The sequence below is a fragment of the Bos taurus genome, chromosome 20 (genome assembly GCF_002263795.3).
Source record: "Bos taurus isolate L1 Dominette 01449 registration number 42190680 breed Hereford chromosome 20, ARS-UCD2.0, whole genome shotgun sequence".
In the NCBI taxonomy this organism is placed as follows: Eukaryota; Metazoa; Chordata; class Mammalia; order Artiodactyla; family Bovidae; genus Bos; species Bos taurus.
This window is the reverse complement of record NC_037347.1, coordinates 5,702,044-5,725,163: the sequence shown is the minus strand read 5'-3', so window position 1 is coordinate 5,725,163 and position 23,120 is coordinate 5,702,044. Positions and strand designations below refer to the sequence as shown.

The 23,120-nt window shown below is 40.7% G+C and overlaps 1 protein-coding gene across 5 annotated transcripts; it reads right to left on the bottom strand.

Moving 5' to 3' along the window:
* Nucleotides 1–5,096: 5,096 nt before the first annotated feature.
* On the bottom strand, nucleotides 5,097–22,661 carry C20H5orf47 (chromosome 20 C5orf47 homolog). 5 transcript variants are annotated; one of them, XR_009491862.1, is made up of 6 exons: nucleotides 22,027–22,318; nucleotides 12,652–12,740; nucleotides 10,814–10,913; nucleotides 8,856–8,894; nucleotides 6,583–6,704; nucleotides 5,097–5,283 (listed from the first exon to the last, which is right to left on the bottom strand). XR_009491862.1 is itself a non-coding variant. In NM_001435103.1 (5 exons), the coding sequence occupies exons 1-4, from the start codon at nucleotides 22,617–22,619 to the stop codon at nucleotides 8,875–8,877; spliced, it is 396 nt and encodes a 131-aa protein (NP_001422032.1). In that variant the 5' UTR covers nucleotides 22,620–22,661; the 3' UTR covers nucleotides 5,097–5,283; nucleotides 8,856–8,874. The 5 variants fall into 5 exon arrangements, 4 of the variants coding, with proteins under 4 accessions (NP_001422032.1, NP_001422034.1, NP_001193578.1 ...); NM_001435103.1 differs by lacking the exons at nucleotides 6,583–6,704; nucleotides 22,027–22,318 and adding an exon at nucleotides 22,433–22,661; NM_001435105.1 differs by lacking the exon at nucleotides 6,583–6,704 and having other exon boundaries at nucleotides 8,826–8,894; nucleotides 22,027–22,261.
* Between the last annotated feature and the right edge of the window lie 459 nt (nucleotides 22,662–23,120).

Genomic DNA, 23,120 nt, shown 5'->3' with positions numbered 1-23,120 from the left:
TGGTGGACTGCTGTCTATGGGGTCGCACAGAGTCGGACACGACTAACGTGACACAGCAGCAGCAGCAGCAGCTCCACCATGATACTTTTCTAGCACAGCAGCTGAAAACTGGGCTACTATTTGGTTAAGTCTGAGGTAGTTTACAATCATTCTCCAGGATCCATCTAGTTTCTTCATGGATAAGACTGGTAAATTTAAAAGAGGCATGATAGGAATCACCATCCTCAAATCCTTTAGATCTTTAATGGTGGCACTAATCTCCGCCACTCTCCCTTCATCCCATAGAATATAATCTTGCTTTTCAAATTTAATATCTTGGCTGAGGAAAGGGGGAAGTTTCAGACATATCCACTTGTCCTTCCCCACTATGAGACCCTTACCACAAAGGACAAGTATCCGGTATGGAGATTACACCAACTACCAGGTATATCAACTGTATACCTGAGGACTATGGAAACGACCATTGAGTAGTTTTCCCGACCTTAACCAGGATTCCATTTATCACCTGGTCCTGAGATGCCCCCACTCTCTGGAGTGCTTTGAAGATGTTTTGAAGCTCCAGATATTCAAGTAAACTCAAAACATATGTCCAAGAATCCTGAGTATTCTTCTTTCCCCATTTATCACAAAAAAGTTCCCCCATGTATATGAATTCTTTATTAAGTATGGTCTTATGTTTCAGCCCCTTTGATCAAGCACCTTCAAAATCCAATCCCTGGGGTATGCTCCTTTCTCATGACACTGCATGCTAGCTAAGTCCTAGAGCTCCTATGTGTAATCTCTTTCCTGCCTTATCTGGCCTAGCTCTTTTCCAGGTGGCCTAGTAGCTGGGAGAGGAGGTGAGGGCAACTCCTGAGGAGGACACTCACTGCCTTGAAGAGGAGGGGCTTCTGCAACACCCTGAAGCACAGGGAAAGGGTAGACTACGAACTCCAAGGGAAGGGAGTCCGCAGAGCCAACACCTTCTGGGAAATCCATCTCGACAGTGCAGTTATACATTCCAGGGCCTCAGATTTCTCCAGCCTGGGCCCTGACTTTGTCACAGATCTGGGAACACCATCCAGACAGTGCCATTACATATTCCAGGGCCTCAGATTTCTCCAGCCTGGGCCCTGACTTTGTCACAGCAGACCTGTCTTGACTGATTATTTATTCATCTCTGGAGCTCTGCAATTTTAGCTCTAAGATCCTGTTTGCCACTTAACAAAGTCTGCTCTTCCACTGCAACAGATAAAGACTTTTCAATAAACTACCAGAGAGATGCACTGGTCCTTACATTTATTCTTTAACTGTTTGTTAATGGACAAAGAGTTTCTTACTATCCTGTCTGTAGGGTGTTAACACAGCATAGCAGTAAACAGACAACTGAGCTATATTTGAGGCATTATTCACACTGTATCTTTCAAATGCTTGGATCAACACACCTGTCAAGACATTTACTTCACTGTGAAGTTTTTCCAAGAGACCTCGGGTGAGATCTTTAAGAATAGGACCGCCACCATGTGCCAGAGACGATCCATATTGCAATACCATTCAAGAAGGAGTGTTGTTGCCATCTTGATGCTAAGTACACCATCCCAGTGCCTCATCTTACTGCCTACTTTATCAGACCACCCCTGACATCACCACTTCTCAAAAACAGAAGCCAAGATGAAATTAGATGTGCAAGTACTTACTGAAGAAATGCCTGTGAGGGAAAACAGAGAGTCAGGGGAGGCTAGGAGAGCCATCCCACCTTGACGAAGGACTGATCTCTGCACGAGAAAGGGGTAAGGAAAGAGAGTTGGGTAGGAAAAGTCTTAGATTCTCTTTCTCTGCTGTGGTTCTAAGAGAGTTTTAGCAAGGCAAATGAGGAGTCTTTAAGGCCCATTTTAAAGAAATGTGCCTGCCTTAATATCCCCGCCATGCTTAATGACTGGCTACAGCAAATAATTGGGAAACAAGAGCCTCATGCAAATGCAGTACTCGATTTGCAATGCAGTTCAGGTAGGCCATCAATTATGTCCCCCATGGTAGAAAATCTGAGCATATTTACATAGATGCCATAGATATATGGGCCCTGACTTAGGAACGTGGGATGCTACTTTAGTGGCACACCACTGCCCTTCAAGCATTCTGTAATAAGAGTCGGACATAACTGAGAGACTTCACTTTCACTTTTCACTTTCATGCACTGGAGAAGGAAATGGAAACCCACCCCAGTGTTCTTGCCTGGAGAATTCCAGGGATGGGGGAGCCTGGTGGGCTGCCGTCTCTGGGGTCACACAGAGTCGGACATGACTGAAGTGACTTAGCAGCAGCAGCAGCAGTGTGCTTCCACCTCTATCTCCACAGGCTTGGCTCCCAAACTCAAAACTAGTCTATCATCACTGTGCATGCTTAGTCGCTCAGTTGTATCCAACTCTTTGTGACCCCATGGACTTTAGCCCACCAGGCTCCTCTATCCATGTGATTTTCCAGGTGAGAACACTCGAGTGGGTTGCCATTTCCTCTTCCAGGGGATCGTCCCAGTCCAGGGATCAAACCTGTACCTCCTGTGTGTCCTGCACTGCGGGCAGATTCTTTACCCACTGAGCCATGAGGGAAGCCCTTCTTCCATGGGTTGAGAACAGTGAGACAAACTAAGCTTGTATCCAGCACTAGACTCGTGTGATCTTCCCAACCCAGGGATCAAACCCAGGTCTCCCACACTGCAGATGGATTCTTTACCAGCTGAGCCACAAGGGAAGCCCAAGAATACTGGGGTGGGTAGCCTATCCCTTCTCCAGCAGATCTTCCTGACCCAGGAATCGAACTGGGGTTTCCTGCATTGCAGGCAAATTTTTTACCAACTGACCTATCAGGGAAGCCATATCAAATAAGTACTGACACACTTGATAAATTAAAACAGACTGCTCTGTCAAGTAGTATAACTTACATAAATATAAACCTACATTGGAGCGAATCTAACATCCTCATTTACATTCATCATAAAACTTTATGCAACATAAATTGCAGTGTAAACAAGTAAATGTCTTATTTTACAATGATTTAAATTGTATTAACCAAAATTTGAAGCTTTACCCAAGAATTTAGCAGCCAGAACATTTGCCCAGTACACTCCAAAGAAGTTGCACGACCCTCCCTGCTAGGGGACCTTTGGATACTGCATGGCAGGCAGGGCCCATTTATTCAGGCAATGTGTCCTTCAATTAGAAGCAGGTGGATTTGGTAAAGACGCAACAACCCTTTAAGACTAGGCTGTTCTAGTCTCATGAAGTAGTTAACTTATAACACCATGAATTATTTTACAACCCTTACATCTTGAACCACTTCATGAGAATTCTGTATTATTACCACTCTATAATGCCATTGTAAGAGAAATGAGGAAGCTCACCCTCTCAGTACACTCAAAAAAATGCACATTACTGTTATGATCCTGGATTAACAAAGGGGATCTTTACCTCAGGGGTAAAGCAACAGTTAGAACTGTACATGGAACAACATACTGGTTCCAAATAGGGAAAGGAGTATGTCAAGGCTGTATACTGTCACCCTGCTTATTTAACTTATATGCAGAGTACATCATGAGAAATGCCAGGCTGGATGAAGCACAAGCTGGAATCAAGATGGCTAGGAGAAAGAAATATCAATAACCTCAGATATGTACATGACACCATCCTTATGGCAGAAAGCGAAGAAGAACTAAAGAGCCTCTTGATGAAAGTGAAAGAGAAGAGTGAAAAAGTTGGCTTAAAGTTCAACATTCAGAAATCTAAGATCATGGCATCCAGTCCCATCACTTCATGGCAAATAGATGGGGAAACAGTGGAAACAGAGACAGACTTTATTTTTGGGGGCTCCAAAATCACTGCAGATGGTGACTGCAGCCATGAAATTAAAAGACACTTGGTCATTGGAAGAAAAGTTATGACCAACCTAGACAGCGTATTCAAAAGCAGAGCCATTACTTTGCCAACAAAGGTCCATCTAGTCAAGGCTATGGTTTTTCCAGTGGTCACATACGAATGTGAGAGTTGGACTATAACGATGAGCGCCAAAGAATTGATGCTTTTGAACTGTGGTGTTGGAGAAGACTCTTGAGAGTCTCCTGGACTTCAAGGAGATCAAGCCAGTCCATCCTAAAGGAAATCAGCCCTGAATAGTCATTGGAAGGACTGACGGTGAAGCTGAATCTCCAATATTTTGGCCACCTGATGGGAAGAACTGACTCACTGGAAAAGACCCTGATACTGGGAAAGATCAAAGGCGGGAGGAGAAGGTGATGACAGAGGATGAGATGGTTGGATGGCATCAGCGACTCGATGGACATGAGATTGAGCAAGCTCTGGGAGTTGGTGACGGACAGGGAACCCTGGTGTGCTATAGTCCATGGGGTTGCAAAGAGTCAGAAACGACTGAGTGACTGAACTGAACTGAATTTACTCAGGGAAAGAAGCAAGGAGTGCACATGGAGCTTGATGATGAGAAAACATCTTTTTGTCTCCTCCCCCCTACATTTTTAGCTCCGGTCTTTGATACAATTTAGGGAGAGAGACTACATCAGCAAAAAGCAGAACTGCTGTAGGCACTAGAAGATTACTACTAACATTGAATAGAAAAACAGGGACTTCACTGAAAAACACTTCTAAATTATTTTCAAAGTTCTAAATCTCTCATTTATCCACTTAAAAATGTATCTAATTAGGAGCCTAGAAAGGAGAAGAATGTCTTTGATCTCCATCCAACATTTCTCCAAAATACTCCACATTATAATATAGAATTTGCATAAATTTACTAATTTTCCCTCAGATAAAAAGATGGCTTAAATAACTATTAAACACCTCAAACAATTTCTATGTAAATGGTAGGTTTTTATCATAATTGAAAAATTTAGAAAAATTGAGGAAGCCAAAAATAATTTAAGTGAATCCAAATTTAACTTAATTAAATCGATATGAAGAAAAATAAAACAGCGGCTGCAGATTCATTATTAAAAGGGAAAGTTGGCAATTTTAAATGCATGCAATTATACTGAAATGCTAATTTAAATTTTATGTAAAATATTAATTTTAATGAGTATGGAATAAGTATTAATTCTCAAAATAATACCTGTATGCATATAACAACATTTAAAATTTTTATTAATTTTCAAAGAAACACTAATTGATAAAAAGCGTAGTTTCTTCTGCTCAACTGTTAAAGTTCTAATTCCAACAAACCATATAATTATGACAAGTTAAAATTCCATCTTTAAACTCTTCATAATCTTCTTTGGTAAACAGATCCAGAAATAGGTTAAACCTAAATAAAAGATGACAAAATTGAATTCTTGTTAATATAAAATGTCGTAATTAGTAGTTACTGAAAAATTGTAACGTTTCTAATACAGCAAAGCAACAGTTAGCCACTCCCTGCACTTATTGTTTTGATAGCTTTTACCTTCTCTATGTGGGCTAATTTGCTCAGCAGTGTCCAACTCTCTGCGACCCCATGGACTGCAGTCTTCCAGGCTCCTTTCTGTCCATGGGGCTAACCCAGCAGGAATACTGGAGTGGGTATTCTCACCAAGGGATCTTCCCGACCTAGGGATCAAACCCAGGTCTCCTGCATTGCAGGCAGATTCTTTACCATCTGAGCCACCAGGGAAGCCCCTTTTCTAGTTGACCATAAAAAGCTTCTGATGGGCTCAACTCATATTTTCTTCTCCTCCCCAGTTCCTGTCAATACCCTTGGTGACTTCAACAGTCCCAATTGTAAGAACTGTGCCACAAAACACTATACCACAGGCCTTTATCACCAGGCCACTCCAGCCACTCACAAGCAAAGTCATTGCAAGGATGGCCACTGTCAACACTTGGAATTTTTGCTTTACTTCTAAGTGTTGGAACTCTGAACAGCATTTCATACCCCTATACTGTCACTGAACAAGGTCAATGCCCTCCTTGGAACTCAGCCCCTTTGAGATCAGTCCCTCGATCCTGCAAGCTTCATTTGTGTCCCCTCTCTCGATCATTTCTCTCATCACTCCTAATTATGCCCCTAGGATCCCTCTTCGAGAGCCTGAGACTTCCTCTTCATCCTAGGCACTGCCCGACACTGTGTTCTCAGTCCTCTCCTCTCCCTCCACCCCCACACTGAGGTTTCATCTGCACCTACTGCCAGAACCGCATACACTTATTGCAGTGTAGGTATCACACGGGCTCCGACACTTCCAAATGCTTACAGTTTTCACCTGAGTACCTACTGCTTGAAATCCTACATGCCAAAATAAAACTAAGTAGGTTCATAAAACCAACTCTTTCAATTTATTTCTTACCTACTCATTGTCAAACCTTAGTATCATCTATATATTTCCCTACATCTAGTCATCTGTGTCCTCTCCACTTTTCAAGTGCATTTTACTTTTCCCTTGGTCTGCTATTACAATCCCTAGATTTTCTTTTTCACCTTCTGTCTTGCCTCCATTCCACGTTTTCACAAAATGACATCAGATTCTTTTTAAAATGCACACCTGATTAACCCACTGCTTTGAAATGTCCTATACTGACAATGTACAAGATATCTGCATAATTTCTTATTATCTTTCCATAAAACACTTACTAATTATAAAAGGAAGAACAGTAACTGTGTATAGTAGAGTTCTGGACATCTTAACCAACAGATCAAAGTTAACATCCTCAACAAGAGATAAATGAAGACCTCATCACTCCTGATGTGAAGTTCTGAGAAGAAAGTAACATTATTTATATAATGTACCAACCAAAAATGCAAAATGTGAATCAAATCAGGAGAATTATCAGCAAGTCCAGATGGATAGACTGAAAAATAATTGGCCTACACTCTTCAAAACTGTCAATATCATACAAGACAAAGAAAGACTGAAGAGTTGTTACAGATTAAAGAATACTAATCTGCCTGCAGTTCAGGAGACCTGGGTTTGATTCCTGGGTTGAGAAGATCCCCTGGAGAAGGGAATGGCTACGCACTCCAAGAAACTTATGGACAGAGCAGTCTAATGGGCTATAGTCCATGGGGTTGCAAAGAGTTGGACACAACTGAGTGACTAATACATTACATTAAAGAGACATTACAATTAATATGATACATGACCTTTGATTCAGATCTTCTGTAACAAAAAAATCCCATTAAGGACATTAATGGCACAAGAAAAAATTGGAATACAGACTATAGATTTTATAAAAATTTTATATCAGTGTTAAATGCTCTGAATTTGATATTTCTAGTGTGGTTGTAAAAATAAAGATATCCTGGCTCTTAGGATATACACACTAAAGTATTAAGGGGCAAGGCTTTACACACATACACAGAGAAAGAGGAATGGGGAGCAGGATAATGACAAAGCACATGTGGCAAGATGTAAAAACTGGTGAACCCAAGCAAAGTGTATTCTGAAGGTCTTTGCATTCTTCTTGCAATTTGTATATACATTTGAAAATCTTTTAGAATTCATTAAGAAAACATTCCATGTTTCTTCATTGCCTACTGAATTAAGTACAGATCCTTGGCCAAGTATCCAGGTGAGTCCATTTGAAACAAAGTTTCAGTATACTGTATACCCTTCTTTACTATGACTACTTTCAATAAGTTTAATAAAACTGTACATTTATAAACACTTTCTTGGACTCCATGAATTTGCTGATGTCCATATACTCCCTTCCCCCACATTCTCACTTATAAAAGTCTAATTTCTCTTCACCAAAGCCCATCTTACTTACTTTTTCTACTACTTCCCAAACCCTACCAAACTGGTGTAACCTATCCCTAAGAATTAAGAGTCCAGACGATAAGTAAACCAGGGCACAACTGGGAAAAAAAAAAAAACACTAAGGGGGATGACATGATCAGTTTAAGCCATGTAGCATTTAAAGTAAATGTAGAACAACCTAAATAAATTCAGAGGTACTTGACCAGTGGTCAGAAGTGAAATAGATATTTAAGGGTCATACACCCAGAAAGAGTAATTGAGCCACAAAACAGGTGAGTTATCTCAGAATATGTATGTAAAGAGAGAATGTGCGTGCTTAGTCACTTCAGTCATGTTCAGCTCTGTGCAACCCCAGATGGATAGACTGAAAAATAATTGGCCTGCACTCTTCAAAATTGTCAATATCATAAAAGACAAAGAAAGACTGAAGAGCTGTTACAGATTAAAGAATACTAATCTGCCTGCAGTACCAGAGACCTGGGTTCCATTCCTGGGACTGTAGACCGCCAGGCTCCTCTCTCCATGGGATTCTCCAGGCAAGAACACTGGAGTGGGTTTCTGTGCCGTCCTCCAGGAGATCTTCCTGACCCGGGACTGAGCCTGTGTCTCTTATGCCTCCCGCACTGGCAAGCAGGTTCTTTACCGCTGCCTAGTGCCACCCGAGAAGCCCATGAAGAGAGAAGAGGACCAACAGTTACTCCAAGGGCAGCATTCGTTATTAGATGGAAGCAAAAAGGACAAGTAAAAGATACACAGAAAATATAGTCAGAAAGGTAGAAAGAGAACCATGACACGGTCTTTAATGTCATAAGTAAGAAAAAAATTTTGAAGGAATAGTAGTAAGATAACATTAAATGTGACAGCATGTTCAAAAATAAAAGAGAACTAAGCAGATACATGAACAAAAATAAAAAACAAAAAAAGTTGGACCATGGTGAGAGCAGTTTCAATAGCACTGTGAATATGAGGCCTGAATGAAGCTTATTAAATTTCAATCAACATTTAATGAATGCCTTCTAGGTGTCAAACACTGGGTTTAAAAAAGAAAACAGGTTGGAATTAGGCAACTAAAGGTTGGAGATGGTAGAATGTAAAAGGCGAAGGGAAAAGTCTATACCTTTTAATTTTTATCTAAGTGTATTCTTACCAGAAGATGACAAGAAGATTCATTTTGTATCTTTTGAATCTAGGAACAAGATAAAGTATAAAGAAAATTCAAGTTGGTCTCTGGCACTGGTTTTTCCTTAATAAACATATATTAAGGAATAAGAATTATAATACATTTAAAAATATAATTATTAGCTTCTATAATCTTATTTAAAATTGTAATAAAATAATGAATTATAAAGATACTTTTCATTTATAACATGCAGCTTCTGGAAAACACAGCATATCAATTTAAGTTGCTAAATAATCTTTACAAGATCATTAAATCATCTGATGTTTAGTTGAGGGCCTATTGTTGTTTAGACCCTCAGTCATGTCTGACTCCTTTGTGACCCCATGGACTGTAGCCCACTGATCATGGGATTATCCAGACAAGAAATACTGGAGTGGGTTGCCATTTCCTTCTCCAGGAGATCTTCCCAACCTAGGGATCAAACCCACGTCTCCTGCTTGGCAGGTGGATTCTTTACCACTGAGCCACCTGGGCTCAGAAGGCCTACTGCTGAGGCACAAAAGAATTTAACAAGTTCAAGGTAATGGCCAGAGCAAAATTAGATGTAATCTAGTGTATTTATTAGAGTAACTGGGTCTGGATTAACAGAACAATGTCGATATTTTTGCACATTTCTCTGCCTATACAAGCATCCTTGTCACCTAAGAAACCATTGACAGCTTTTTCCTAATTCCCTCTCCTGCCTCATTCTCTTTCTTAACTGGATAAGCAAAGCAAAGCAGAGTATCAGTAATGTGAACATTAGTATAAATACCATTATTGCAAACAATTCATGCTATTATGAATGCAATATTATAAGAACAGTAATGAGTCTCCAGTGTTATATTGCTTACAACATTCTGTTTTAATTATTATCTTATGAAAATACTTTTCACAAAATCAAATTCTGCAGATTTACAGACTGTCAAAATAAAAGTTGTCACTGAGTAACTACACTAAAAACCTACAGAAACATTCAGCATGGTAATATATGTATTAGGACATGCATGTGAAGGAAAGAAAATCACTTATGATTAAGCAATTCATGTGGCATTGTTACATAAATTGTATCCAGCTTAACTGTTTGAGAATCCAGAACTTCCAATTACTTTAATAAACATACTAGATTACATCTAATTTTGCTCTGACCACAACATCAACTGATGTAGTTTTAAATATGGTTTAAATTATGAATTGTTTTCCAGGAATGAAATAATGACATCAAGGCTATAACTCAAGGGAAGAGTTTGCTAAATGCATTAAATTGGACTGCAGCATCATGAAAACGAAGTGACTGTATGAAGTAACACAGAATGTACACTATAATATAGTTAAAATGCTTTTCTCCATCTATATGGATGAGTTTTGTGACCCGGCTTTCCTGGAGGCTCAGACAGTAAAGAATCCATCTGCAATGCAGGATACCTGGGTTTGATCTCTGAGTTGGGAAGATCCCCTGGAAAAGGGAAGATCCCCTGGAGAAGGGAAGATCACCTGGAGGAGGAAATGGATACCCACTCCAGTATTCTGACCTGGAGAATTCCATGGACAGAGGAGCCTGGCAGGCTACAGTCCATGGAGTATCGAAGAGTTGGACAAGACTGAACAACTTTCACTCACTTACTCGCTCATTCAAATTCAGATTTAACAAAAATATTTCAGATTTAAGAGACAAACATGTTTCCTTGGCTCAGGAAGCTCAGTCAACATTCACTTTCTGCACTCCTCCACACATAGCTACACCTGCGGTCTATTCTACACTCAGTGCTTTACAATGCTCTGTACTTTTAATTATGATGAACAGTGATACAATGGTAGCCTCGAATCTACAGTGCTATGCACTGAATGTGACAATGAGGAAAACTACTGGTCTAATGTGATCCAAGAGAAATAAAGTATTAGAGAAGCCAGCTCTCTTTAATACAATGAAAATTGTGTTTACTTACTTTCTCTAGACAACTGTTGGCATTTCAGCCTAAGTCTATATTTCTCATTTTCTTCAAGCATTTTTGAAATGATTTTGTACACTCCATTCCATACTAAAACCTTCAAAAGATAAGCACAGTTAAGGAACACTAAGCAGAGAATGTGGACTACAGTGTGATGCAGACAACTAGAAGTAAGTCAACCGTGATGACTGAAAGTCACTCAGTCGTGTCCGACTCTTTGCAACCCCATGGACTATACAGTCCATGGAATTCTCTAGGCCAGAATACTGGAGTGGGTAGCCTTTCCCTTCTCCAGGGGATCTTCCCAACACAGGGATCGAACCCAGGTCTCCCGCATTGCAGGTGGATGCTTTATCAGCTGAGCCACAAGGGAAGCCCCAAGTCAACTGTGGTGCATGTCAATTTGATATCATTACAAAGCACTCAGAGATCTAAAAATTAAACAAAATTGCTTTCCCATATTCACTGAATTCTCTGGTATCTTTTTCTCACTTCCTAGTATTTCCTCTCTGTAGTATTTAAACTAACTGTCCTGGGGACTTCCCTGGTGGTCTAATGGTTAAGACTCCACAGGAGGCGGTTTGTTCCTTGGTTGGGGAACTAAGATCATACATGCTGCATGCCATAGCCAAAAAATTAAAAATAAATAATTGGGGAAATTTATAATAAATAAATAAACTTTCCTGGATGAAGGCAAGGTCTTTCAAAGGCAATGTCCAGTAAGTCCTATGGTTTCAACATACTCAATTTTGTTTTGAAAGGTAGTAAAAATAATAATTTCTATTCCTATGTATAAACCACTGGGCCATGATATGATTTTTTAGTGTATTTTATTATTCTAGTTAATACTTAAACATTTCTCCTAGGACATACCAAAGCAAACTTACCAGAGAGCATGAATATACTAGAATAGGAAGAATGGAGACCACAGAAGCAAACAGAGAAATCTAGGCTCAAATTCCAGCTTAACCACTTAACCAGTTGCTTAATATCAGGCAAGCGTTTTAATCTCATCTAGGAGTAACTTCATACATTGGATTATTAGAAATCATGAAAAATATACATACAGCATTTACACCTAGTGTCTGGCCCACAGTAGTTATAGGTAAACATTGGCTATTGTCCAAGAGGAATTGGTTCTTGGAAGAAAAACTTCTCAGTATACTGGGAAGATTAAATGCTCATTCAAAATACACTTGCTGAAAGAGTCAGTCACTTTGAATGCTATTCTATACCATATATGGATTAGAAATAAAAAAAACTTAAAACTCAGAAATAATATAATTTATGTGTCATTATCAACTAATGATTTCTTTAAAATGAAGTGTAAAACATACGGTGGTAAACAAAGATTAGAATAACTGATCTTGAATATGTTTAAAACACTGAAGTCACCATGACATGTGGACAACTAGACAAGAAAAGGGTTCAGCATAAAGGTCCTTGCTTGTCAGATTTCCTGCTAGAAACAATGTATATCCCTTGTCCTTAAAAGAGCACTGTGACAACAACATAGATACCTTGTACTTTCCTGTGAAATCCATGTTATATTCTATAGAAGATGTATTTTCATGCTTTGAAAAAGCTCACAGTTATACTTTGGTTAAAATATATTTTATATCTTCAAACACAGGAAGGGATATTCTTCATGGTTAATAAATATTTTCAAACCCAGTTTCATTTCTGATCATTAATTCTAGTTTTCTCATTTCATTAAACTTAATTTTTCAAAAGATGGAACTATTTTCAATGTCTTGAGTTTCTTCACACATTTGTATTTAAACAGGTTAATCTAAAATTCAAAATATCACTCATTCCCCTGTGCAAAAATATACCTTTTTGTTCTTCTTCTTCATTATTTTGGAAGTTTCACTCAAAGGTATGGGGAAGTCAAACTCTTTAGCTAAATTCTTCTGGGTTAAACCTAATTTTTAAAAAAACAGAGAGAGAGAAACAAGGTAAAATATCAAGTCAGCACATACTTTACAGAATTCACTATCCCGATAATTAACAACTATAAATGTCTCAAGCTTTCTTTGGGGATTTTTACACTTGTTGATATATTTCAGATGACTAGATAATAGCAGTTTACCAATTAACTAATACTATACTGGAAAAAAATAAAACAAGAAAACTAAGGGTAAACTATCTAATGGTGCCTAGATCTCCTTCCCTTTCCAACTTGAAAGGTGAGCCCCAGAAGGGTTAGCAACAGAGTAAACAAATACCAGAAAACCATACCTTGCCCTAGGCATGCTCTCTCTCTCTCTCACACACACACACACCAGTGAGGCAAATATCTACCTGCTTTCAAAACTCAGCTCATAGGTTTCTACAGCCTCTCCCCTCAAACACCCACAGCCCTTGCTTCCAGAAACACTTTGCTCAAGGTACTCAGCACAGTAGCATATATGTATAGTTTCCTTCACCATGCTGTGACCTTCTGGTGGGGCAGTGTCCCTGTGTGTAGCATTCATCTATCTATGCTACCAGACACATAGTAGGTTCTAATAAAGGTCTGTCAGAGTGATAAGCTTCCGGACTCTACTCAATAAACCATACTGCCTTCCCAAATATTAACCGTGAGAAGAAAGCCTAAGGGTTTGCGTATCCAAAGACAAAATCAAAGCACAATGAGCACGTGTTCCCTGAAAGTGCTTATGTTTGTTCTTTTGCCTGCAACACCCTGTATGTACCCCAACATTTCCCCGCTGTATTCCTGCCAGGCCACCGCTCTCTACTTGGCCTTCTTCGACTCATCCAGTATTTAGCTTTCCAGGGGCAGAGGGCCTTCTCTGATTTCACAAAGCACCCTATGCTCAGTTACCACAGGATTTATCATGCTGTTTGCTTGAGAAATGTGTTCTATTCATTAGAAGTCCAGCAGTATAGAAATTAGATACACAATCAATACTCCATTTGTTGAGTGAAACAGAGTATGTTCTAAACTGGCATGCCCCATTTGTGCGGAACAGACCACTGATCCTGAGCCAGGCACAGATACAGCACTAATGAATATGAACTCACATGAAAAGAAACTCATTCCCTTTTGAATTCTTTTCCAATCTTCTGATTATATCAAGGAGAAAGTCAGAGTTTGGAACTGGTATGTCATTTAAACTTTTCTAAGACTTGCTCATCTCTCTTTATGACTGCAGCAACTTCCAGAAGACAACCTATTTGGCTAGAATTTAATAATATTGTTTTTCCTTTATTAGATTCTTTTTAGTTAATTTCTATTTATGGAAAATGATACATGCTTTCCACTGAGGTAATGATGTAAACTGTTCTAAAAAGAAATTCAGTTGAGAGGGAAAAATGCACCTATTTAAATAAATATATTAAGTAAATTATAGTACAGATGTACAGATATAACATAGGAAAATAACAAGTTTGGGAAACTCTGCTCTTCATATACCCACATGTATCCTTCCCTCTAAGCACCTACATCCTTTGGAATACTGTACTTGTGTCATTTCCAAACATTTTGTTTGTAAGTCTTACCTAACCTAGATATATATACTCCTTGAGGTCAAGATAGGCACCCTCATATCTATCTGTATTAGTGAGAAATATAAACTATGTCAAGGAGCATAGAGAAGAGAAAAAGAAAAAAAGGCAAAATCATTTCTTCTACTTATTTTGGGCACTTTACTGAGGCTATGGCTCCCCTGTATACCTAGATTTTATGCTTCAAATTTGAAGCTTCAACTTATGCTTCAAATCTGTCTCTACTCTTTGAAAACACTCTGATCCAGTCTAAATATATTTTCCTCCTTCTCTAATCATTATCCATCACTGATCCTTATGGTACTTTGCTTACATGTTTTCCCCACCTATAATCCCCTATTATCTCAGGAACATGTGTAAATCTCACGGAGCCACATCCACCACCAAGAAGCTTTCCTTAATTCCTTCATCCCCCAATTATTCACCACCTCCACAGCATTTATTTGTACCTCCACAATAGCATTCATCACCCTCTACTATATATAAGTGAAAGTCAGTTGGGTCTGACTCTTTGAGACTCCATGGACTATAGAGTCCATGGAATTCTCCAAGCCAGAATACTGGAATGGGTAGCCTTTCCCTTTTCTAGGGGATCTTCCCAACCCAGGCATCGAACCCAGGTCTCCCCCACTGCAGGCAGATTCTTTACCAGCTGAGCTACCAGGGAAGCTCTACTATATAAAAATTATGGTTGTATCTCCCAAGTTCTGGATAATATAGAACCAGCTTGACTTATGAGTCTTGCCCGAAACATTAAGAAGAGTTACTGACTTGCCAGCCCCTGGATTTCTAAGAGGCTTCCCAAGTGGCACAGTGGTAAAAAACCCACCTGCCAGTGCAGGAGACAGGAGACACGGTTTGATTCCTGCGTCAGGAAGATCCCCTGGAGGAGGAAATGGCAACCCACTCCAGAACTCTTGCCTGGAAAATTCCATGGACAGAGGAGCCGGGCAGGCTACAGTCCATGGGGTCGCAAAGAGTGGGACATGACTAAGCACACATGCCCGGATTTCTAAACTACAATACATCTCACACACAGCTTATACTGGAGAAAGCAATGGCAACCCACTCCAGTACTCTTGCCTGGAGAATCCCATGGACAGAGGAGCCTGGTGGGCTGCTGTTCATAGGGTCGCAGAGTCGGACATGACTGAAGTGACTTAGCATGCGTGCATGCACTGGAGAAGGCAATGGCAACCCACTCCAGTACGCTTGCCTGGAGAATCCCATGGACAGAGGAGCCTGGTGGGCTGTCATCTGTGGGGTTGCACAGAGTCGGACACGACTGAAGCAACTTAGGAGCAGCAACAGCTTATAAGCTTATCTTCCAGAAGTATATGTGTGTGTGTGTTAGTTGCTCAGTCATGTCCAACTCTTTGAGACCCCATGGACTGTATCCCACCAGGCTCCTCTGACCGTGGAATTCTCCAGGCAAGAATACCAGAGAGGGTAGACATTCTCATCTCTAGGGGCTCTTCCTGACCCAGGGATCAAACTCAGGTCTCCCCCATTGCATGCAGATTCTTTACCATCTGAGCCACAGGGAAGCCTATGTGTTTCTGATAACTTGACTCCACCATTCAAAAATCTTCAGTAATCATAAAATGAGTCTCCAAGGCATTCCACAATGTGGTACAAAATTTATTTCTCACTCATTCAATAAATATTTAGTGTCCAGACCCTGGGACAATCACCCTCTCTTTCCTCAAGCTACTTCTGCTGAGTGTGCCAACATTACTGGCATGTTACTCTCTCTGCCAAACCCTGTGCTATGCATTTTGCATGCATTACTTCACTTAATCTTCACAGTAACTCATTGAGGTAGGAACTATTATCCTGATTTTATAGAAAAAGAAACTGAACATCCGAACAGTTAACTAACTTAGCTAATATTACACTGCTAGTAAATGAGAGAACCAAGATTATGGCTTTCTGACTTCAAAGTCAATGCTCTTGAAGATACCTACCAACTCACTCACAATTTCTCCATTCATATACCTTGATTTCTTCTTTGTCTCCATTTTCCTGAACTATCAAAGACCTTCCAAGATGTCTCTCTCACAGCACTGATGCCTGCTAGCTTGTATTTCCATTATTCATGTAAAAGTCCCTTGAGAGTAAAACATTTGCCTGAGTCCTCTGTGTCACTAGCACCTAACCTAGTGTCTACAATATGGCAGATGTTAAATAAATGTTACTGAATAAAGCATTTACCTTTGTTCCTTGCAGAGAGCCAGGCCTAAGTATTCAATGAAGGCACACTTAATGTTAATATTAAAGACACCCAAGAATGAGTAAGACTTAAAACACTTAAGCACTCTCTGGCTTGACTGAAATATAAGTCTACCTCCTTCCCTTGATACTACTCTTGGTTTCAAAAGCACAGCAGAGTGGTCACCAAAGTTAGTGGCTTGATCATCGCCTCAGCTGCACAGCACGGAAACTTCAGACTTGGCCTTTTCCCTCTTCCAGCCAGGCATCAATCCTGCTCACTCCCCCTCCACTGCTACTGTCTTCGTTCAGGCCTTTTATACTTCCTTTTATCACCGCCTCAAAACTGGTCTCTGGCTTCCAATCTCTCCCACTCTCACTCACTCCCAGTTATCTTTCCCCCAGCTCTGATCATGTCATTCCTGCCACAAAGGAACAGCAAAAAATTTCAAAATTTCAGAACCAAACTTCAAAACAAAACCGAATTATCGTCATCTCCTACTCCAGCAGGGCAGCCAACTAGAGGAAAGCTATTCTAGCTCAGCACAAAGTTAAAAAAGCAGAGAGTTGGTTCCACAATCTGAGCTCTTTGCCATCCTGTCGTTTCTACCTAACTTATGTGGGGATCTCCAGTACTCATTCATGCATCCTTTCCCTTCTCCCATGAGCTTCTTCATCTGTTTTTCAATATTCTTCATTTCTAATCTACTACCTTACTGCTGGACTATTGTTTTTCTCTTTGATCTGCTGGTGCTAATGCAATACTGGATCCATTTTATTCTTTCCTCTCTTCCTGCTCTCTCCTTTTTAAAGTTGAAGTGCTCACCACTACCACCACACTCGTAATTTCTAGAATGAGTCTTTTGTCTGTTTCTATTATTCAAAGGAACTGGAAACCTAATGCTAAAATGTCTTACACTATTCCTAATTTTTTAGATCACCAGTTCAGGGGCCAAAAAATAAAACTCCAAAACAAAAAACCTGAGCACCTTTTAACAACAGGACCTTTGGAGGGATATGAAGTCTAAAATAGTGCCCCTGATGAAGAATCTCTGAAGGTTTCCCACCACAGCTGATTCTCAGGAGTCAATCAAGTTACATACAGTACAGTTTTATACTTCTAAATTATCAAAATTAATTTAGGTAAATTAAATTAGCAAAGTAAAATTAAGTCCTGAAAAAGGATAGCAAACAAATTATTCATGTATTTTTCAACTTGGGCTTTATTCTTGCCTGCCTCCAACTCTCCTCTAAACAGCATGAAATAAGTAAACCTGTTCCTACTATTTCTCTTGTTCAAAACCTTTCAGTGCAGAACTTCTGGTAGCTACAGTGAATAGCAGGGGGAGGGGAGAGAGAGACAGGGTACAGTAATAAACATGCCAAAATTTCTCCCCAAAAAACTTGACAAGGATTCTTCACAAAACCATACCCCCAGCATTACTTGAAGAGAGAGAATGCTGAAAATACAAAATTAATATAAGTAAAATGAGAAAAAGCATTAAATCACAGCACTACGATCCTATTTGCTTAAACCTCACCCTAAGCAAGGCTTTGTGGCCAACAATGAAGAGAAAGGAGGGACACTAGAAGAGGTGCCTGCAAGAGAGCTGGAGCAAACAGATGAAATGCACCCTAAATCTCAAAATACTATTACAGAAGATAACCAGGCAGATCACAGCACAGACTACAGGAAAGAATTTCAATGTGTGATTTAAAAGGCCAGACACCACATAAAGGACCAAAAGCCTGCAATTTAATGGAACTGATTTGGTTAAAGCAGCAAGCATGAATTTAAAGGAAGAAACACAACTTAAAAGGCCAGTCCTCTCTCTTGGCTTTTGGAGAAAAAGAACCAGAAGCAGAGTTCATGAACTGGGTCACAAAATAAACATCAATAACATTCATAAAGTGGAGACATTACAAACAACATTCTGATCACAATGCAATAAAACTAGAGCTTACTAGGAGAAAAGAAAGAAAAAAAAGAATAAGTCCTGGAAACTTTTAAAATCAAATCTATTAAGCAACTCTAGAGTGAAAGTGGTAATACAAACTGAAATTACAAAAATGAAAATTTTTTTAAGTGACAATAAAAACATTATATATTAGAATCTATGGGATTTAAAGCAGTAATTAATTCCTGTCAAATAGGAAGTCTGGTTGTGGCTAAGTCATGTCCAGTTCTTACAGCCCCATAGACTGTAGCCTGCCGGGCTCCTCTGTCCATGGGATTCTCCAGGCAAGAATACTGGAGTGGGTTGCCATTTCCTTCTCCAAGGGATCTTCCCAACCCAGGAACTGAACCTGGGTCTCCTGCATTGCACACAGATTCTTTATCAACTGAACTATGAGGGAAGCCCATTTATTAGAATCTATGGGATTTAAAGTAGTTAGAAAGAAAACTCAGGTGCTAAATACTTTTATTGACAAAAAGGAAGGAAAAATTAAATTTTTTGCTCAAAACAAAAGCATAAGGACAAAGTAAACCAAGAGAAAGTACACATAAGGAAATAATGGAGTTTTATCTTTATTGTTTATCTTTATTATTGAGAAAGAAATTAGAAAAATAAAACACCTAATTAACAAACCAAAATCCTCTGTTTTAAAAAATTAACAAAATAAAACACTGGTGAACTTGATCAAGAAAAAAAAAAACAGATACATCAAAAAATGAAAAGGGGGAACTAACCATTGAAACACAAATAATTTTTAAAAATCACAAGACGCTACTGAGCAGACCTCTATGCAAAGAAATAAAACAACGAAAGCAATAATCTCCTAGAAAAATACAGATTAGCAAAACTGGCCCAATCCAATTAGAAAATGTAAAGGGACTAATTTCCATAGAAGATACAGAGAAAATTATTAAGGAATTATCCCATAAAAACTAGACCTAGATGTTTTCACAAAAGAATTCTACCAAATCTTCAAATACCAAATATTCTCAGTGCTCTATAAACTATTCCAGAGCATTGAAAATAAAGGGAAAGTTCCTAATTCCTTTTATGAACTAAGTTTAACTATGATACCTAAACCAAATGAAATAAAGAAAGAAAAACTGTCTCAAATTCCAAAACAAAAATCCTAAACAAATTATTAGCAAACAGAATCCAACATCATATTAAGAAAAAAAATACATTATAACCAAGTGGGATTTATTTCAGGAAGACAAAGTTCGTTCAATCTTATGAAATCTATTATCACATACCATATTAATAAGTCTAAGGAAAAAATATTATCTCCAAAAATCTAAGAAAGTCTTCGACAAAATTCAACATTCATTCCTGGTAAAAACAATGAAGAAAATAAAAACTGAAGAATACATTTTAATGTTTTAAACATACAGGCCTTAGTCTTAAAGACAAGACTTCATTTAATGGAGAAAAACTAGAGGCATTTCCCCTAAGATCAGGAACAAGACAAGGATGCTTACTATCCCTACTACTATTCAACATTCTATTCATGGTATCAGCTAGAGCAATTAAACAATAATAATTTAATAATCAACTGCAGGCATAAAAATAGGTTAAAAATAAAGCTATATCTATTTACAAATAATATAATAGCATACCCAGAAAATCATTAAGCATTAATGACAAAACTAATTCAAATAATAAAAGAATTCAGTGAAGTACTTGGATCAAAAATTAACATACAAAAATCCACAGGCTCTGGCCTGGAAAATCCCATGGATGGAGGAGTCTGGTAGGCTGCAGTCCATGGAGTCGCTAGGAGTCAGACACGACTGAGCGACTTCACTTTCACTTTTCACTTTCATGCATTAGAGAAGGAAAAGGCAACCCACTCCAGTACTCTTGCCTGGAAAATCCCATGGATGGAGGAGCCTAGTAGGCTGCAGTCCATGGGGTCGCTAGGAGTCGGACACGACCGAGCGGCTTCACTTTCACTTTTCACTTTTATGCATTGGAGAAGGAAATGGCAACCCACTCCAGTGTTCTTGCCTGGAGAATTCCCAGGGACAGGGGAGCCTGGTGGGCTACCGTCTATGGGGTCGTACAGAGTCCGACACGACTGAAGCGACTTAGCACCAGCAGCAGCAGGGACTTCCCTGGTGGTACAGTGGATAGGAATCCACCTGCCAATGCAGGGGACACAGGTTTGACCCTTGATCCGGGAAGGTTCCACATGCTAAGCCCACAACTCCTGAAGCCTGAGTGCCTAGAGCCTGTGCTCCACAAGAGAAGCCGCCACAAGAGAAGCCGCCACAACGAGAAGCCCGTACACTGCAAAGAAGAGTCCTCTCCACTCTCTGCAACTAGTGAAAGCCTGTGTGTAGCAACCGAAAAATTAAAAATCAATTAAAATCAATAGGTTACTTGAAAGAAGCAAATCACAAAAGTGCCCGTACTGCATGATTTCATATATACAAAATGCCCGGAATAGGTAAATCGGTGGAGACAGTAAATAGTTGAGTGCTCACTTGGGGCTGGGGTTAGGTGCAGTGAGAAGAAATGTTGAGTGACAGTAAAGGGTACAGGGTTTGTTTGGGGGGAGGTAATAAAAATGTTCTAAATTGATTGTGATGATGGTAGCACAACACTATTTTTAAAAATCACTGAATTACAGACTTTAAATGAGCAAACTCAGTCTACTGTGAATTATATCTCAATAAACTATTAATTTTTTTAAGTACAGCTAGAGGGATGGGCTGTCAAAAGAGAGGCAGGACTTTTTGAGGTGATGTCCATGTTCTCGATTCTGACTATGGTGGTATACTACCCAGTGTATAACTCTCAACTCTCCTGAAACTTTTTGTTTTTTAATCAAGAGGCCTTATATACACAAACAACATTCAGAGGACATTATGGAAGAGGAAATCACATTCACGACCGAATATAAGATCAAATACCTAGGAAAAAATTTAACAAGATATATGAAAAACCTAAAGAAGAAAAAACGTTCGAATATAAAACATTCCTGAAGGACACAAAGTGAAGAGTAAGTTGCCCAATCACGTCTGATTCTTTGTAACCCCATGGACTATAGAGGCCATAGAATAATCCAGGCCAGCATACCGGAGAGGGTAGCCTTTCCCTTTTCCAGGGGATCTTCCCAACCCAGGGGTCGAATCCAGGTCTCCTGCATTGCAGGCAGATTCATTACCAGCTGAACCACAAGGTAAGCCCAAGAACACTGGAGTGGGTAGGCTTTCCCTTCTCCAAGGGATCTCCCCGACCCAGGAATCCAACCCAGGTCTCCTGCTTTTCAGGCGGATTCTTTACCAACTGAGCTATGAGGGAAGTCAGGTAGAATGAAAATATAAAGACATCCTCTCCTCTGTTTTCAAGGAGGAAGAGACAGCATTTTAAAGGTGTCGGTTCTCCTTCGGCTAACTCATAAATTCAATGAGTCCTAAAAGGAATACGGACACTTAGGCCAAGGCCCCCATCATCCTGAGAGACACTAGTAGCTCCTTCCAATAGCCTCCCCTCTCGGATTCGGATCTCAGGCTTATTTCAAATGACCTTCATTGCACTTCTGCGGCTTCTCGGGGCAATCCCGAAGCGCAGTTCGGACTCGTCTCTTCGTCCCCAGACCGACAGGAGGGCTGTCCATGGCGAGTGGCCCACTGCCTGTGGTCTAACGGCCGCTAAGCAAAGCGACTAACCCGGAGCCGCCCACGGAGGGGCGGTGGGGGTGTGGCGGCGGGGGAGAGACTGAGAAGCCGACCGTTCAACTGACTCGAGCCCCTGGTAAAATGGCTGCTGAGACGGATGGAGAGGTCAGCTGACCCGCTGGCCCCGCCCGCCCAGCCAGCCGCTCTGCCGCCTCGCGCCGCCGGCATGCGCCTGCTCGGCTCGCTCGAGGAGGGCGCGGGGGAGGAGGCCGCGAGGGCCCCGGACCGGAAGCCAAGGGGCAGCTCCCCAGCACCTGGACTCCCTGGCGCTGCCGCCCGCGGCTTCTCCTGGCTGTGGCCGTGCTTGAGCCCGGCGTTCTTCGGGCCCTGAGCCCTGCGGCCGCCCAGCGCAAGCACGCCGCCACACTGGTGCGAGCCGAAGCGGGTCACGTAGACGAAGCGCGCCCGGTCCCGCTCCAGCTCCCGGCCTACCGCTGCCATCTCTGCCTTCGTCTCGCCTCAGGGTCCTCAGAGACCAGCCCTGCGAGTCTGGGGGTCGGACCACTGGGTGTATGAAGGAGGGGGAGCAGACCTGTTGGAACGGACCACTGTGTGTGCGGGGGTGGGGGGTGGTGTGAAGCGCTAGATCACTGTGCACCACACAGGAGAGGAGAGGCGAGCTTCGGAGCAGGACCCTGTTGAGTGACGGCACGTGGGTTGCGGAGGGATCAGGGAAGAGGAAGGGAGTGAAGAGAGACCAGAGAGCCTGGTCACTGGATGGGCAGCGGGAAAAGGGACGTTTGGACCACTGTGCTGGGACAGGGGCCCAGGAGGGTCTTTGGTTGGGGGGGTGATGGTATACCGCTCATCTGAAAAGTGGTGTTAAGAGTTTGGAGACCACATCACTTGGGAGTGGGGAGCAGACCAGGCAGAGCGGACTTCTCTGAGGAAAAGAACTGAATCAAAAGTAGGGTTGGGGAAAGGAAAGTTACTAAATCAATG

What these genes read in the sequence shown, in the direction of transcription:
- C20H5orf47 (NM_001435103.1), bottom strand. Translation starts at nt 22,619, where the DNA reads ATGGCAGCGGTAGGCCGGGAGCTGGAGCGGGACCGGGCGCGCTTCGTC. An exon ending in GGCAGCGCCAGGGAGTCCAG is followed by an intron (nt 12,741 to 22,432) that starts GTGCTGGGGAGC and finishes TTTAAAAATTAG; the next exon opens with GTTTAACCCAGAAGAATTTA. An exon ending in TGAAGAAGAAGAACAAAAAG is followed by an intron (nt 10,914 to 12,651) that starts GTATATTTTTGC and finishes TATCTTTTGAAG; the next exon opens with GTTTTAGTATGGAATGGAGT.